A 19206-nucleotide genomic window follows, 5' to 3' on the forward strand; every position below is an offset into this window, starting at 1 on the left:
TGATACGATTCAGCATATCATATAACGAATTCCATCTGTACGTCAATATCTTGTATCAACTCTGGCGGTAGCAGGCTTTCTTCATAATTTTCTGCAACTTGTTTCATTTTGACAACTGCTGCATGGAGTTCACCAATTCCAGAAAGTAAGATGTGATTTAAGATATGCGCAAAGCAAGTTATTTTAGACCATCCTCCGATAGTAAGTGCTTTACCGATGGCTGAGTTGATATCACTCACCACAGCCTCTATTTTTTCCAATATGTCCCACTTGTTTAATTCATTTTTTAATAAAGCGTTTAATTCTAATCCGGTGTACAGCAAGCTGCTTAATAACTTGGCACACCGATTATGATCTTTATCTATGTAATGTGCTGTTAATACCATATAGAATTTACCTTTGAACGATGTCCATGTTTCAATTGAGATGCATACTGAGGTCGCATTTGATATTTCGTTGCCCACACTATTCAAAGTCTGTTCATAAATTTGTGGCAACAAAATTTGCGTCAAAGTTTCTCGAGTTGGGACGTTGTATCCAGGATTTAACAATATTAACAGCTTTCGAACTTCAACTTCTTCAATTATTAGTATTCCCTTGCAATCATTTTGACTAATTGTGCATCTATTTCAGATGCTTCGTGCATAAACAGAGGATCTGTATTTTGCATGTAATCATAATTATCTATATGTTCCATTGTATGATCATGCTCTGTTTTCGATGTCGAAGCTTCTGAGGATGTTTTGTCCAAGAATCCGGACTCACGCTTTATGCCCAGACAAAATGCTACCGCGGGATGTTTTCTTTTTAGATGTCTCGCTAAATTCCAGTTTTTCCAGTATTCATCTTTAAACACCAAAACAACTTTAATATTTTTTTTAAATAACATACGTTGCCCGTAAATTATTTTTTTATTAATAACAAATTGATATATCGTTCAAATTATATATTATATATTCATTTATACTTTAAAATAAAGCTTTATCTAAATTTAAATTTATTATCTATAAATATATTTTTTAACTTCTAGTTCAATAAAAAAAATCCAGAGTTTAAAGACTTTGTTGAATAAATAATAAACTAAAAATTAAATAATAAAATTTAGTTTATCATTTTACAATTTGCTAAATAAATGTGGCTAGGTAAATAATATTATTAACTTTTAGTTCATCATTTTATTTTATTCAATAGTTTGTATTTTTCATTAAACGTCTTTAAACTCGTGTGTGTTTTTTTTCCTGATTTGTATTTGTTAATGTGCTGAATGATGACACACATACAGTGTCGAAACGTATATAATAAATATATAATTATTTACTACTTTTTATAAAAACATAAAACAAGTCTGTTAATAGTTAAACATCTACAAAAGAACATATCTCTTTTGTAAACTTTTTTTTTAAATTAATTTTTTGGAAAAGTATCAAACCAAATTCTTGAAAATTCTGGATATATATATATATATATATATATATATATAAATAATTATGAAATATGAACAACAATTTACAATTTTTTGAGACTCGGTTTGTCTCATCATCAGTATAAAAAATTTAGGATATATATATACACACACACACACATATATATATATATATATATATATATATATATATATATATATATATATATAATTAACTATGAAATAAAAACACAAAACACTCATTTTTGCACTGTTTATGAAGCATTTTAAATTTTATAAACTTTTTGAGACTAGGTTTATGTCCCATCATCAGTATAAAAATTTTAGATATTTAATCACTAACATAAAGACAAGAAGGTCCATGTTATCCGATGCATAATGAAATATGACTCAGTAATAAATAACACATGTGTGTTTTAGACTAGATGACTTACTTATCTTATTAAATTCAAGATAAATCGCTTTTCTTTGACTTTGGGATTATGGTACAGAAAAATCGGTTATACACTGATGATGTGACAAACCTAGTCTCGAAACGTTTGTAAAATTAAGAATATTTTTGATAATGATATTTATATATTTATGTTTATATTTTGGATACAGGATTAAATTTAGTAATTACAGAAAATAAATTATCACACTGAAACGATATTAAACTTAACATTTGTATTATGTAATGCAATAACTTGAACAAAAAAAAATGTTATAATATTGAAATAGTTTATTTAAGGCTTGTAGATCTTGAGATTCTTTTTATGGTAAAAAAAAATCCTTTAAATTTTTAAGTCCCAAATTTGGAAAATAATAATTAAGAGCAGTATCAAGAAAAGAATATTATATGCAAATAATTGTAATGATAAAATACTTTGGGTAGAAAAATGTTAAAATACTTTGGAATAAAATTAACTTTTTTGGAAAAAATAACAAAATTCAATGAGTAGTGCAAAAAGAATGTTGTGTGTTCATATATCATTCTTATACATACATATATATATACATATATATATATATATATATATATATATATATATATAATAAGCCTATTACTTCATTGCATTTTTATTTGTATTTTTTTTTTAAGTTTATTTATAATTTTTATTCGGGATCAAATATGTCATCGAAGTGTATGTTATTGTTGCCTGATTGACGATCGTTGTGATAAACCAGTTTTTAATTTAAAAATGGCAAAATTTATTTTAAATTGTTAATAATGAATTGTTTAAAAATTATATTTTAACTGTTGGCGTTTATTTGACTGCAACAATTGATGTTTGATGTGTTCCCGCCTAAAAATAATAAACCTAATCAAAGGAGCTATACTGTAATAAATAGATAAAAGATGTTATTGAAACTTTTTAAAATTTGTAATTCTTCAACTGGAAAATTGAAACCAATATTGAAGTGCTTGAAGTTTTTAAAATTATGGTATAGCTTTGTTTGATGTGTGTTCAAGGCAAAATATATTTAAGGATTTTTTTTCACAGTTTTGTTTGAATCAGTTATAAATGAAATTAATTAATAAGATTTTTTTAACATAATTTTTATTTCTCGTGTTGTTTTTATCAAATTTTATTACTCGATGAACATGGTTAAATGTTTACTGTCCCAAATAATTCATGGATTACACAGTGTTTAAATGTAAAGTAATACTAAATAAATAAATCAATGTTACCAAAAAATCCATCTGTTAATTATAACTATAAATTCTCAATTTTATTAAGTACCTCAATATAAAGAATCACATTTATAATTTGTCATGTATCCATATTCTGTCTGTATGTCTGTTTGTTTGTTTGTTTGTTTGTTTGTTTTGTATGAAATTGCTTCATTTACTTTGTAATGAGAAATAATAATTAATTTATTACTATTTCTCTTGTTTTGTGAGTTTTTAGATTTTATACACACACACAACAGTTATGCTATTTGATGAGATACACTTAATTTTATAGTAACCGATAGTTTAATAATATATTTTTATAAAAATGATCGATCGACCCCTTTTTTAGTATTCTTAAAATGAAGAATTCTCATTTTAATATGTATATACCTTAACTTACTTTATAAATATGTTTAATAAAAATAAATATTATGAAAAGGGAGTTTTATTGACTTTTCGGAGGAGGGGTTTGATTTAGCTGGATCCAATTTGTGTATATGATTTTTTTTGAATTGTTTGATGAAATTAAAAATGATGAGTATGTTAGTAAAAATGTTCTAGAAGAAATTTACTTTAAAAAATCATTTCTTATTAAAAATGTGATAGAAAAAATTCAAAATTTGGAAACTTCAATCAAGTAATCATTTGTTATTATAAATGTATTATAAAGGCAATTAAAAATTGATGAAATTTTACTTAAATAATAATATTATTAAAATTGTTTTAGCAGAAATTGAAAATTGGTGAAATTTTTACTGAAAAAAACATTATTAACAATATGTGTTAGAAGAAATTCATAATTAGTAAAATTTTATCGAAAAAAAAAAAAAATTTTACTTTTATAAAATCATTTGTGATAGAAGAAATTTTAATTTTTTTAAAAAAAATATTATTAATAAAAATGTAATAGAAGAAATTCAAAATTGATAAATTTTACTGACTTAAAAAAAAATATATTAGGGATGTTTTAGATGAAATTGAAAATTGGTAAAATTTCTAAATAAAAAAACATTTCTTATAATGATATGTTAGAAGAAATTCAAAATTAGTAAAATATCTAAATGATAATGAAATTTAAATTTACAAAATTTTACTTAAAAAAATAATTAATTATTAATAAAAATGTGATAAAGAAATTCAAAATTGATAAAATACTATAATTTCTTAAAAAAGCAATTTGTTATTAAAAATATGCTAAAGAAAATTTAAAATTGGCAATATTCACTTTAAAAAATCATGTTTCATTAAAATGTAATAAAAAAATTAAAAATTGGCAAAATTTTACTTAAAAAATCATGTTTCATTAAAATGTGATAGAAAAAATTAAAAATTGGCTAAATTTTACTTAAAAAGATCATTTTATTAAAAATGTGATGGAAAAAATTAAAAATTGACAAAATTTCACTTAAAAAATCATTTTTATTAAAAATGTGATAGAGAAAATTGAAAATTAGCAAAATATTAATTTCAAAAAAAAAAAAACAATACATTTTTTTAAATCACTTTAAAAGTTTTTGAAATCTTTAATAATAAGCAAATATAAGAATTATAATTATTCACCTTTTATATATAATATTTAATTATAAAAATGTGTCCTAAGGTAAAAACTTTTTTATAAACATACTTTTTAAAGTCTAGTTGTTCTAACAAAAAAATCGTTTTTGAAATTCGCGCCAATATAAAATTTCAAATATCACTGAACTGTTCCATTTATATTTAAAATTTAATCAAATTTAATACTTTAAATTGTATTTTTTCTTCAAATTCTTAATGTTTAATTGAATATACGTATATATCATTATTTTAAAAATGTAGAGTTCCATAAATCTCTTTCAAACCAAACTTTTTTTTGAATTTCGCGCCATTACAAAATTTTGAACAGCAGTTGGAACATTACTTTATATCATTTATATTACAATTTTAATCATATTTAATAACTTAAATTGCGTGTTTTTTTTTCAAATTTAATACTTTTTAACAATTTTAGTTTGGTGATAAATAATTTTTGGTTAGATCGGAGTCTTTTTATTAGTCACTACGCAAGACAGGAGCACATGAGGTAGTTATTTTAAAATAAATTAGTTAATGTCTAAATATAATTAGTAATAGTTGTTTTAATTATGTTTTAGATTGTGGATACATACATTATTATTAAAATCAGGGAAGGAAATTAATGGACAATAATTCTGGTAAGTGTTTTCAAAATTTTTCTAGAACATGACTCTACATTATTATTAGTAGTTAATATACAATTATAGTTAAATACATTTATAACAACTGTTTTAATTGTATTACAGATTGCGAATAAATACATTATTAACATCAGTGAAAGGAATTAATGGACAATAATAAATTCAGGTAAGTGTTTCAAAATTTTTTAAAACCTAGCCTAACATGACATATAAATGAAATTTTATTTATTTTACCAGTTGTCTTCAATCAACATTTGATATCATGTACATTGTTTTAAAAATATGAGTTCAAATGAAAGTTCCCAAAATCGTCTGATTTTGATTTTAATTCTCAACATTATTTAAACGAACATCTTGAGTCTAAAAACAAGTCTTGCTGTTCATCGAGTTCCTCAGATAATAATTTAATGAACAAATCAAATTTATCTCAACAATCTGGGAGCAACTTAGTCAACAATCAACACGAAAGCTTCAGGCAGCCTTTAGAAAAGATTGATTCTTATAAAAATAAAAGTAGTATTTTATCTCAACAACCTTCAGCTGAAATTAACACTATCAACAATCAACAAGAAGCCGAAGTAAGTCCACCAGTTTATTTTTTACCAAAGCCGATAGAAAAGCATGATTTTTATCAAAATCAGTCTCAAAGTAAGTATAGAAATATTAAACAACGCACTCCTGTTTTGGTTAATGATAAGGATAAGAATGTTCCAAGAATAGTACAACCAGTTGTTGGTAAAATGGATTCTTTTGCATATTCTAAGTATAATAAAACTACATCATCATCGGCAGTTACTACTGCTGATTTGGATACTTCAAATGATGCAGTTTATTATCTTCCTGAGTTTAAATCGCAAAAAAATGGTTTCAAGCTTAAAAGCAGTAGTAAGTATAAGAATATCTTGAGGAATGTCGATGCTGTTTGTGGTGCTTCTACTAAAAGAATCAATAGAAGGGTTTCTCAGAAGAAGTCTTTGCGTAGCAGTCTGCCTTTGGAGCAACAAGTTGATGTGCAAATAAATTGTTTGGAAAAGGACGACCTGGATAGAATTGATAGGAATAAAAGTACTAATTTGGATGAGAAGAGTAAAACTAATGATGGGTGCACAATGGTAAAAGAAATGTCTTGCAAGAATACCAGAATGGTTTCCAAATTGGATTCTGAAGATTCAGGACAAACCAGGAATACGAAGAAGCTAAAAATTTGCCAGAATTAAGTGTCTGGACTTGGAAGACTTGAACAGAATTGATGGAATCAACCAGAACAAAATTAAACAGACTAAATTTAATGATGAGGGCACAATGGAAGTACAAATTTCTCCAACCAAGAATGTAGAGAATATTTCTTCAAATAGAGATGAGGATTTATATAAAAATACTGAACAAAATGATGGTGCACATTGTAGACAAACCAGAAGTTCCAAAAGATTGGAAGATACCAGAGATAAAAATAAAATGCCAGCACAAAAGGCTAAAACAAAACCCAAAAATAAAACATCAGATGATAAAAAATCATCTGTAGGTGATGAAAAAACCTTAACAGATGCTGGAAAATTATTTACAGATGTTAAAAAATCATCTACTGATAATAGTTCAGTTACAGATGAAAGACAATCATTTACAGGTAAAAGAAAATTATCTACAGAAGATGAAAAATCTTCTAATAATTATAGATCATTTACCGGTGATAGAAAATTATCTACAGATACTAGATTACCTACAGACAATAAATACTCATCTACTGGTGATATTAAATTATCTACACAAGATAGATCATCTGCGAAGGTAAAAAAATTAGCTGCAGATAATAAAAGATTATCTACAGATGAAAGAAAATCATTTAGAGACGATAGAGCATGTTCAGATGGTGGAAAATTATCTACTGATGATAAAAATACATTTACAGACGTAAGATGTAAATCTGCAGATGATAAAAAATCTTTTAGAGATGATAGATCATTTATAGGTGATAGAAAATCATCTACGGATGAAAAAAAAATATACAGATGATATTTTAACTACAGATGGTAAAAAATCAGCTGTGATGATGAAAGATCATTTGTAGAAGTTGGAAGATCATTTAAAGGCGATAAAAAAATCATCTATGGATGAAAGAGAATTATATACAGATGATATTTTAACTACAGATGATAGAAAATTATCTGCAGGAGTTGGAAGATCATTGTAGAAGATGGAAGATCATTTAAAGGTGTTAGAAAATCATCTACGGATGATAAAAGATCAATTGCACAAGATAATTCAACTACAGATGGTAGAAAATTATCTGCAGATGATGGAAGATCATTTGTAGAAGAAAGAAAAATATTTACAGGAGGTAGAAAATTATCTACGGATGAAAGGAATTCATTTACAGATGATAGATCAATTATAGGTAATGAAATGTCACCTTCAAGTGATAGAAAATCATTGGCGGATGATAGAAGATCATTAATGATAGAAAATTATTGTACAGGTTATAGAAAATCATCTACAGATGAAAGAAAATCTTTACGGATGATACAAAATCATATGCTGATAGTCATTCATCTGCAGGTGACAGAAAATCATCTACATGTGATAGAAGATCATTAGCAGATAAAAACTATATAAAGATGATGGAAAATTAAATGCAGATGAAAGAGATTCTTCCAGAGACGATGGAAATACATTTACTGCTGATAGAAAATCATCTACAGATGAAAAAAAATCACCTACGAATGATACAAAATCATCTGCAGATGATATAAATACATCTGCAGGTGATAGAAAATCATCTTCAAATGATAGAAGATCTCTAACAGGTAGAAAACTATCTACAGATGATAGAAAATCAAATGCAGATGAAAGAGATTCTTCTAGAGACTATAGAAATACATTTACTGATGATAGAAAATCATTTACAGATGAAAGACAATCACCTATAGATGAAAGAAAATCATCTAGAAATGACAAAAAATCAAGTACAGTCGGTAGAACATCTTTTACAGACCATAGATCATCTACAAATTATAGAAAAACATTTAGAAATGATAGAAGATCATCTACAGATGATGAAGAATTACCCATAGATGGCAAAAATTCAGATGCAGATGATAGAAATCCAGACGATGGAAATACATTTATAGGAGATAGAAAATCTACAGATGATGAAGAACTATCCACAGATGGTAGAAATTCAGATGCAGATGATAGATCATTTACGGGCAAAGGAAGTACAATTAGAGGAGATAGAAAATCAAGTGCAGATCATAGAAAATCTTCTGCAGATGACAGAAATACCTTTACAGACGAAAGAATTACATTTGCAAGTGATCAAATGTTATCTATAGATCGAAGATCATCTGCAAATAATAGAAAATCACATACAGATGATAGATTATCTACAAATCATAGAAGAACATTTAGAAATGATAAAAGAACATCTACAGATGATGAAGAATTATCCACAGATGGTAGCAACTCAGATGCAGATGATAGATCATTTACAGACGAAGGAAATACAATTAGAGGAGATAGAAAATCTTCTACAGATGATAGAAAATCTTTTACACATAAAAGAAAATTATCTGCAGATGATAGAAACTTTGATAGATCCTTTGCAAGTGGTAGAAAAATTATTGCTGCTGAAAAAAAAATCATCTACTGATACAAAATCACCTAAAAATAATAGAAAATCGTGTGCAGCTGATGATGAAAAATCAACTACAGATCATAGAAAATCATTACTGGTGATAGAAAATCATCTACAGGTGAAAAGGAAAAAACCTACAGATGATAGAAAATTATCTACAGATGCAAGAAAATCATTTACAGATGATAGACAAGGTAAAAGAAAATTATCTGCAGATGTGATAGAAACTTAGAGCAGGCGATAGATTATTTACAAGTGATAGAAAATCATATATTGATGATAGACCATCTACAGATAGTAGAAAAGCATTTGTGGGTGAAAGAAAATCATCTACTGATACAAAATCATCCAAAAATGATAGAAAATCTTTGCAGCTGATGAAAAATCAACTACAGATGAAAGCAATTTAGCTACAGGCGATAGAAAATCATTTACAGATGATAAAAAATCATTTATAGGTGAAGAAAAATCACCTAGAGATATTAGAAAATCATCTACAGAAAGAAAATCATTCACAAATGATAGAAATATATTTACAAATGATGGGAAATCACCTACAGATGCTAGAAAAATACTTATAGGTGATAGAAAATCATATACAGACTGCAGAAGATCATCTGTTGATAGAAGATCATCTACTAATGATAGAAAATTATCTACAAATCATGGAAAATCGTCTACAAATGATAAAAAAGCATCTAGAGATGATGGCAAAACAGCTACAGCTAATAGATCATTTATGGATTGTCATAAATTATCTGCAGATGATAGAAAATCATTTACAGACGACAGGAAATCATCTACTGATGATAGAAAATCATATACGAACCATGGAAAATCATCTGCAAATAATAAAATATCATCTAGAGATGATGGGAAAACAGCTACAACTAATAGATCATTTGTGGAATATGATAAATTATCTGCAGATGATATAAAATCATTTACAGACGACAGGAAATCAACTACAGATGATAGAAAATCATTCGCAAATCATGGAAAATCATCTACAAATGATAAAAAATCATCCAGAGATAATGGAGAAACAGCTAAGCTAATAGATCATTTATGTATTGTGATATATTATCTACAAATGATGGAAAATCATTTTCAGACGTCAAGAAATCAACTATAGATGATAGAAAATCATTCGCAAATCATGGAAAATCATCTACAAATGATAAAAAATCATCCAGAGATAATGGAGAAACAGCTACAGCTACTAGATCATTTATGGATTGTGATATATTATCTACAAATGATGGAAAATCATTTTCAGACGTCAAGAAATCAACTATAGATGATAGAAAATCATTCCCAGATAACGAAGTAGAAATGCAAGAAGAATTACAAGACAAACAAGATTCTTTTCCACTAAAAACTATCAACAAACAAAAAACTAAACCCTTGTCTGTCAATAAACAAAACAACATAAAAATCAATCACATCAAAACCAAGTTATTAAAATTGCATGAAAAAATGGCGAAATGCATTTCCAAAACAATTTACAAACCTAATATCACAAACTCACCTGATATTTGCAAGAGATACGCTTTAGCTAATAGAAATTTCACTGTTTTGGACTCGATGAACAAAGGTAAAGAAAATAGCAACATAAATCCTCTTGATTTAAGAATACCGGTTACTGATAAGGAAACTGATGATACGGATACTGATGAAAATGGAATGGATATAGATATATATGATAATGATGCAAATGCTGGTGAAGGTAATAAAGGAATTATATTGAAAGACGTAGAGGCTCAAACAAGTTTTTTATCAAACAGTTTTAAAGAACAAGACCAGGAAGTAACCATTACAGACCAGAAAAGTGTTGAACCAATTATTTTAAACACTGATCAAGATGGTTCCAATATGTTGAGGATATTTTTGGACAAAAGGATGCAAACATTCAAACAAGTATGATTATTGAAACTAATAGTCAAGAAGGACAAGGATTAATTAAATCAGTGTGCAATAAATCAGTAATGGCCAATACTGATAATTATGAGTTTAAAGTGCAGGACAACACTTAAAAGATATCTCAAATAAAAATACCAATGACTCTAGTTTCAAAACAACAGAAAAAAGTAAAAAAATTATTGAAACAATAATTTTAGACATCCTTGAAACTAACATCAACGTTATGGATTGGAAAAAAAGTTTGTTCAAAAACAGTATTGACCTGATTATCGAAGAAGTTACCCAACGTTGCGCAGCAAAACAGCAAAAACGTCTTGGAGGCTCCAAGAAAAAAGTCACCAAAAAGAAAACAGTCAGGAAAAAGACTTTAGTAAAATCTGCTGCTGCAACTACATCAAATACTGATCAAGTTGATGTACAAGTTGATGAGAATGTGATGCCTGCACCAGCAAAATCTCGCAATAAAATTTATGAGAGTCTTGAACATTAACACAGACTATCAAGGCTACTTTGGACGACTTGGGAATTAATGAGGTCATCCCCAACTCCCAAGAATCGAATACTGTTGTTGATAAAACATCGGACACAAATTGGATGAATTTTAATGACAAAGTTGGACCAACAAGTACACCCATTGATAGAAACATGGATTATTCCAAATTAGTGCAGGGAAATAAAAATATTTTAACTAATCCAGTTATCCCTAAGTGTACCAAACAAGCAACACTAACCCAAACCTTTAAACTACAAAAACGACCAATTTTCCAAAAACCGGTAAACTGTGAACTCATCATCAATAATATTGATGATACTGATGAGTCAAGTGATGATGATTCCAGGTCTAATATTTGGAACAAAATTGAAGAGTACATAAAACATGGTGATCCATCTAAATTTGGTATAGTTTATGATGACCCTTGGATTTTTTACCCGAGTACTACTGTTAAATTGTTAAACAGCCAGGATACGACCATCTGCCAGGATTTACGTGTAACCAGGAAGGTTTTAATAATTGATGCAAAATAATGGACATTAATAATTTTTATGAAGTTTTATATGTAGCTATTGTAGAAATAGCTACAAAATTATTGAACAATGCATTTAATTCGATAACAAATACTATAAAACCCCTTAAGACGATTACTACTATTGTCCTTCTACTTTCTTGCTTAAACGTGTTTTGTTTCCGTCTAAACGGGGATTTACGTACTAGAGTATTTATACTATGAATTTTTAATATATGTGATCTAATGAATTGTGTGATACTAATTTTAATAAAAGTTTATTATTAACCTATGTAGTTTATATTTTTGCCAGAAAATCCAATTTGTTTTTTTTTTCACGTTTCAAGTCATTCTGAATCGTTTGGGACCGAATTTGCAAAATCTATCTGATTATAATGATTTATTAAATCTGCTTTATTATTAATTCCCCCAAGGAAAAGTTTGTTATTGCCAGAAAATCTGACTAATTTTTATTTTGCAGACGCTTATAGTCATTCTGAATCGATTGACATCGAATTTGGGAAATCTATCTGATTTAATAAATTTTCTTTATTATTAATTCCCCGAAGGAAAAGTTAATGTTTTTGCCAGAAAATCCGAAATGCTGTATTTTTGTTTGCTCGACGTTTCAAGTCATTCTGAATCGTTTGCGACCGAAATTGAAAAAACTATGTAAGTGTGTATTTTATAATATATATTAAAGAGTGTATATAATTTTTAGATTATTGTTTAGATTATGACAATTTAATAGATCTTTAATCAGATTTGCTGAATCGTTTGACACCGGAATTGAACATTTATCATGTATTATTGTGGAAAATTAAATTTGCTCAAATATTAATTTTTAAAAGAAAGTTTATAGAGGTTTTTGTTTCGCGAAAAAATCCGATTTGCTAAATTTACGTTTTCTCAAGTCATTCCTGAATCGTTTGCCACCGAAAGTGAAAAAATCTATCTGATATTATAAAAAAATTTAATAAATCTCTCGGAAGAAGTTTATAGGTTTATATAATATATATTATATTTAAAAAACCGACCTACTTTTATATTTTGTCAATGTTTCAGCTCATTCTGAATCGTTTGACATCGAAGTTAGAAAAAGTATGTGTGTTTTAAATATAAAAATTACAAGAATAAAACTGGAAAATGTGGAAAAAGCTGTAGTATCAAATTTTGCAAAGTTTTCAATGAAATTATTTCTAAAATTGTATTTGTTACAATATAACATTGAATGTTAGATCTACTGACCATGATATATATATCTACTAGAGCAAGAAATAACTAGTGGTGTATGGATCGTGCCTTAAGGCAAATTGCTGGAACTTAGATTAATCTATTTGAAACCAATTAATATTCCTCGAACATTTTGTTATAACTTATTAGACAAATGTTAAAGTATTTATAATAATTATAATATACACAAGGTATAATATATTAATTGAATTAAATTTATCGTTAACGAGTAGTTTTGAAATTTAAAATAACCGCTTTAATAAATATTTAGTATTTCATTTAAATTATTAATTTAAATGCGTCTAATTTACTGTAAAAAAATAATATTAAAAGTATTTTTGGCAAATAGATGTAAAATAAATGAATTTTTTTTTTTTTTTTTTGTATTATTTTCATAGCAAGCTATACAAAGTACATTCAGCTACATATGTTACAGTTATATATTAATTGTCTGCGTGAGAAGGATCGCTATCCTGCGATAGCGCCTTCATAGATATCATATTATATTTTGTAGTAGATCATTGATATTCTTTTTTTAAGACGCTTGGTGGTAAAGGCTTGAGCAGATCTGACGCTAATACGTTTGGATGACGACTCAGACGAGCTTTATATCTGGTGCAGTATAGATTAATTTCTTCATCTATAGTTCGGACTCTGAGATCTCGATGTATCAACCAGTTTGGAACATATTTTGGAGCGTTCACGATTTCTTTCAAAATTTTGTTTTGAAACCTTTGTAAAATAGTTATATTTGATTTACTGGCCGCACCCCATAGTTGTAGACCGTAGTAGGACCATATTGGTTTATTATTGTCTTGTAGATTAAGAGTTTATTTTCTATTGTGACTTGTGATTTCCAGCCCATTAACCAATTTAGTTGTCTACGTGTTAATTCAAGCTGCTGACGCTTCTTTAGGATATGTTCATGCCAGGTTAATCTTCTATCTAAATGTAATCCTAGATATTTAACAACATTGGATACAGGAACCAAATCACCATTCAATCTAACAGGGGGGCATGAACCTTGTCTTAAGGTAAAAGTAACGTGAACTGATTTAGAGTTATTCACTTTTATTCTCCATAGTTTCATCCACTTTTCTACTTCATCTACATGTTTTTGTAGAATTTCCGAGGCAAGTAATTGGTTGTCATGTTGAGCTAGAATTCCCGTGTCATCTGCAAAGGTAGCAATCATGGTTCTGCATTTGTAGGTATTATCAGCGTATATATAATGTAAGCAGCGGACCAAGAACACTACCTGGGAAACTCCGGAAGAAATATTTTAACATTAGATGAAGCATCATTAAAACTGACAAAGAACCTTCTATCACACAGATATGATTTTAGGAGGAGATAATAGTTGTATGGTAAATTCTTCTTTAATTTGTACAATAAGCCGTTATGCCAAACTTTATCAAACGCCTGACTAATGTCAAGAAAAAGGGCTGAACAATATTTTTTTAAGTGAAAGGCTTTATAAATGGAATCCACAACTCTATGTATTTGTTCTACTGTTGAATGTTGTCTAATGAACCCAAATTGATGTTTTGGCATAAAATTGTTATCTTCTAAAATATTTATGATTCTTTTGTGAATAACTTTTTCAAAAATTTTTGAGAGGCAAGACAGAAGACTAATGGGCCGGTAGGAAACTGCATCAGTAGGATTTTTTCCAGGCTTGAGAATTAAGATTATTTTCGCCAATTTCCACGATGAAGGAAAATACTTCAGCCGTATTATGGCATTAAATAATATAGTTAAAAATCTCTTACCTTTATCAGGAAGGTGTTTTATTAGACCAAATGTAATCGCATCTTTACCAGGGTTTTTCCCAATTTAGTGTTACTAATCTCGTAGAGCACTTCAGAATACTTAATTTTTGGAATGGGTTCGTCTGTGAAAATTACTGTCGTTCAAGTAATCTGTGATAAATTGATCGTTAGGTACATTACAAGGATGAGAGAGTGAAGACCTTTTCAAGGTGATTTGCAAAGGTAATAACCTTGTCTTCTGCTGATCTAGACCAAGAACCATCATCATTTCTAATTGGAGATACCGTGGAAGTTGGTCTTCTCATATTTTAAAATAAATGAATAGTTTGAATTTGAAATTGGGCGCGCTGCTCTTAACTCCACCATCTTTCTTTCGTTTCAGGCAAACTTCACGCTTGTCATACACAAAAAAAACGTCAAAGTTGTCATAATGTCAGTGCTTGATTCTACAGAATAGTTTTGCAAAAGTGCCGATTTTTGACAAAACATACATCTCAACATCCAAATATTTAATTCAAATATTATTCTCATTATCTTTTTACCAATTGTGCAATATGTGAAAAATAATCCAATTACTTTTGTAGACCTTAGAAAATCTCTATGTGTTAATTTGAAGATTCTTAGGAAAATGTGCTAACGTGATAGTCGTCAGCATAACATCAGCATGAATTGATGTTATGGAATCCCCGCCTTCATTTTCTGGTTGGTCTGAAACATAGATAAAAGAAGAGTATATAGATCGCTCTCTCGGGGCATATTTCGTTGCCACGTTAACTGTCAACTTGCCGGGGTTAGTTCGAGCTGCTCTCCCTTGGTGCGCACGCGCCGATCGTAGTAGAACGGGTGCGTACAAAAAATACTATAGAAAGAACCAATATTATAGACCGTTTGAATTCAAAATTAAAAAAAAAAAAAATTGGATTTTAAAAAGCATTTTATTTTAACAATAGTATTTTACACACATGGTTACAAAAGATTCATCCTTATAAGCAAACACAAAAGAAATAGAATGAAATATATTATGATATATATATATATATATATATATTTTATAGGTTATATTTATTTATATTTCTGGAGCAAAGATTACTTTATAATTACAATAGATTAAGATTAATAATTTAAACACATCTCATAATTCGATCTCAATAATAAATGAATCAAAACATTTGAGAAACTATCGGATCTCTTTCATTATTCGCAAAAATTTGAGAAGCTATCGGATCTCTTTCATTATTCGCAAAAGCAACAAAATTTCTAGAAACTAAAGAGAGAAAAATAATAATATTCATTATAAAAAGTTTCAATTATATAAAAAGTAAAATATATATATATTTAATATCATTTGCAAAATAAATGCATACGATAATCTTCTCAAGTAACTCAGTTTATATTTTTTTCGAATAATGCGAATTAACAATTAAGTTACTGTTTTGTTTTTGTTAATATTTTCTACGACTAGTGTTGATGTTTATTTGAATGTTGAACAAAATGTCATTATCATCATTAACATAAAAAAGGAAATTATTGATAGTAATGTACAAGTACTTAATAGTTTTCTTATGGCATCTTCAATAACACATTTAAGAATAACATCTCTATCAGAAATAAGGGGTGCACGTTAATGGTGTTTTATTCCTCTAAATAAAAAAGAGATTAGCAAATATATACTTTTTTCCATTTGACAGTTCCTGTCAATCTGTACAATATAATTATTTTTACGATCATTAAACAACGCAGATAATAATATTTCTGTGTAATATCAAAATGCAACTATCACTACTCACAAACTTTTCGTGGAAAATAGCCAAACCTAAATTACCCCTTAGCTAGATATTTATCATTAAGCATGAATTACCTTCCATTTAATAATTCAGTATCTTCTCTTAGCCGACTTAATATATCATTTCAGCATGAAATGAAAGAAATATTTCAGCATGTTTCAGACTGGCTTGTAATTTCTTTATTAATGTTTTTCCCTGTTTATTCGTCTCATATCAATACTTGTGTTTAGTAAACCCGTTTCATAACTACTTCCAAGAGAAAAATGCTGAAAAAAATCAATGTTAATTATTTATTATTATAAACCTTATTATTAGGACAAGAATAATTCTTAAAAAACTTACCTATCGGTGAGTTGAGTTGGTTAGTCTGACGCATAGATAAATAAGTAAGTCTGACGGCAATTATCTTTCAATAATATAACCTTAAAATTCCTAGCATTGTTAAATGTCTCAGTTATTATGTATAATAAAAACTTATATCAGATACTGTAGTAATAGATGCAAGTATTTTGAAGTATGCATATTGATAAAAATACTTACTTATGGTTGAAGGCCCGTAAATATTATTAATCATTTTACATACTACATAGGTTCAGTAGAAAAACTAGTTTTGACAAGCCAAATAGCAAACATCTACAAAAACAAAACATATTTATTTGTGATTAATGTTAGTTATTTTATTCTTATTACGTACTTTGTCATTTCTCGCTGGAATACATGCAATTTTGCATTTTTTTTGGTATTAGTGCACCTGGAACGTAACACTTCGACTATTTGCTTGCAAACTAATCCTAATCACTTATAAACGCAACTGAACGTTCTCGAAATCGTTTGATTGCCCGTGGTGAACTTCTTACAGATGAGTGCCAAATCGCTGCAAGAGCGCTCCCAAGGGAGAGCAGCTCTAACTAAATCGAGCGACAGAGTTTTGTTCGGAGATTACCGGCCATAGTCTGAAACACCTATCAGCATTTCTGAAGACAGTGGCTCGGTCTCCAGTGGATCTGTCAGCGGGGAACGAGTTATCTGTGAGGTAACTAATAATAATAGACAGGTTAGTTATAATAGTAGCTGCAATAACATTTATCAATGATGTCTATTTTGATTTGTTTAGCAGTTTCAAAGTTGAGTACCATACTCAAGGTTGGAGTAACTAAACGTTTGTAGACTTCAAGAGACATGTCCAATCAAACATAAGTTTCAATCAACCACATTTTTGACTCTTTTGAGTTGCTTCATTTGGTGGCCAATGTAGTGCTTGTGTGAATACTAGATGACCCGATAGACGTTGTCCTGTACCCACGTCTACAATTCAAAAGTTCCAAATTTTTAACATCTTATCCTATAGTTTTTAATATTCCATTTGATTTCCTGCCTTTGTGATCATCATTTATGGTCTTAGCATAAGCATATAAGAAATTTAGAGAAAAGTAATATAGTATCTCCGTAAAAGAACTTGATCACACTTGATTTTACCCACAAAGTAATAGCTCAATAATTTAGTCTATAATTTCATATATTAGTTGCTTTTGGCAATTATAATTTTAAAGTACATTTTTTTACTAATAACTAAATAAACATTATTGTTTATGTTCAAATTTTAGGTGAATTAATTTGTAAAATCTACTTCATATGAGCACTCTCAATTTAAGATCAGCTTACTAAATATTCCATATCCGATGCCAAACAAATGAATTTTTGACACATTAAACAAAGTTCTAAATCATTATTTTTAATAAATAGAAATACTTTTTTGTATTGTTAAATAATTTAAAAAAATAATGTATATGCAATTTTGGACTTTTTTCATTATTTATTAACTGAATTATATAATTTCATCTGCCAAACACATACTGTTGACATCTTAGCTGCTTTTCGGCAATAATAATGTAGACATTACATTTTTTTTTGTATATTATATTCTATTATCTAGACTCATAATTTCAGCTAAATTCAAATATTTTCAATGCCAAAAAATAAATGTTTTTTTCGAATTGATAATTACCAAATAAAGTGTGTGTTTAAAATCTGAGTGTTGTATTGTTCATATTTAACATTTAAAATTCGTTCCACTCATATCATAAAATTCTTTATTATTTTTATTGTATAATTTTGTATAGGAATCTGTCTGATGTCTGGTTTTTATTAATCGTTTACAAGAGGAAGCACAATCTTTATGCCTTCTATGCTCTTGATATTATAATATCGATCAAATTATGTAATTTTACAAGCCATTATGATAAGATTGAAATATAGCTTATATTAGTTTGAAAAAAATGTATAGAAAACACCAGTGAGTTATTTTTTTAATTAAGCTTAAAGCTAGTCTAGATCCTGATTTTTTAAGTCTTCTTATAGCTGGTACATTAAGGTCTTTTTATGTCATTTGGATGAACCTCAATTGTTGATACATGAAGTATTATTGTCTATATCTTTAAATACTTTGTCAACATTAGGTATTTTCAAATTGTAAAATTGGAGACGAATCAAGTTGCATCTGTAAATATGAAATATCAAATTCGAAGTTTTGAATTATTCAAATCTTTTGTATCGGACTGTATATAACTGTGATATGGATTTGTAGTAA

General features: G+C 28.0%; 2 protein-coding genes across 2 annotated transcripts in view; both read left to right on the forward strand.

The window, feature by feature from the left end:
- Positions 1 to 5429, forward strand: part of LOC113389679 (twinfilin-like) — a 6828-nt gene extending 1399 nt beyond the window's left edge. Inside the window, exon 6 of the mRNA XM_026626696.1 lies at positions 5378 to 5429. Within this exon, the coding sequence (XP_026482481.1) occupies positions 5378 to 5429 (52 nt within the window). The remainder of the gene's footprint in view (positions 1 to 5377) is intronic.
- A 1145-nt stretch (positions 5430 to 6574) lies between these two features.
- LOC113389681 (protein PFC0760c-like) lies at positions 6575 to 10829 on the forward strand. The gene is made up of 6 exons (XM_026626697.1): positions 6575 to 7238; positions 7461 to 7745; positions 7885 to 8877; positions 8957 to 9097; positions 9278 to 9973; positions 10018 to 10829. Exons 1-6 carry the CDS (start codon positions 6575 to 6577, stop codon positions 10827 to 10829), a joined length of 3591 nt encoding a protein of 1196 aa, XP_026482482.1.
- The last annotated feature ends 8377 nt before the right edge of the window (positions 10830 to 19206 follow it).

The sequence above is a fragment of the Ctenocephalides felis genome, unplaced genomic scaffold (assembly GCF_003426905.1).
Source record: "Ctenocephalides felis isolate EL2017-DRISC unplaced genomic scaffold, ASM342690v1 CF-g0.4_SCAFFOLD_03573, whole genome shotgun sequence".
Lineage (NCBI taxonomy): Eukaryota > Metazoa > Arthropoda > Insecta > Siphonaptera > Pulicidae > Ctenocephalides > Ctenocephalides felis.

Coding starts and splice junctions, on each gene's coding strand:
- LOC113389681 (XM_026626697.1), top strand. CDS start 6,575: ATGGAAGTACAAATTTCTCCAACCAAGAATGTAGAGAATATTTCTTCA. Junction 7,239..7,460: donor AGATGATAGATCATTTATAG/GTGATAGAAAAT, acceptor AGATCATTGTAG/AAGATGGAAGATCATTTAAA. Junction 9,974..10,017: donor TAAGCTAATAGATCATTTAT/GTATTGTGATAT, acceptor AATCATTTTCAG/ACGTCAAGAAATCAACTATA.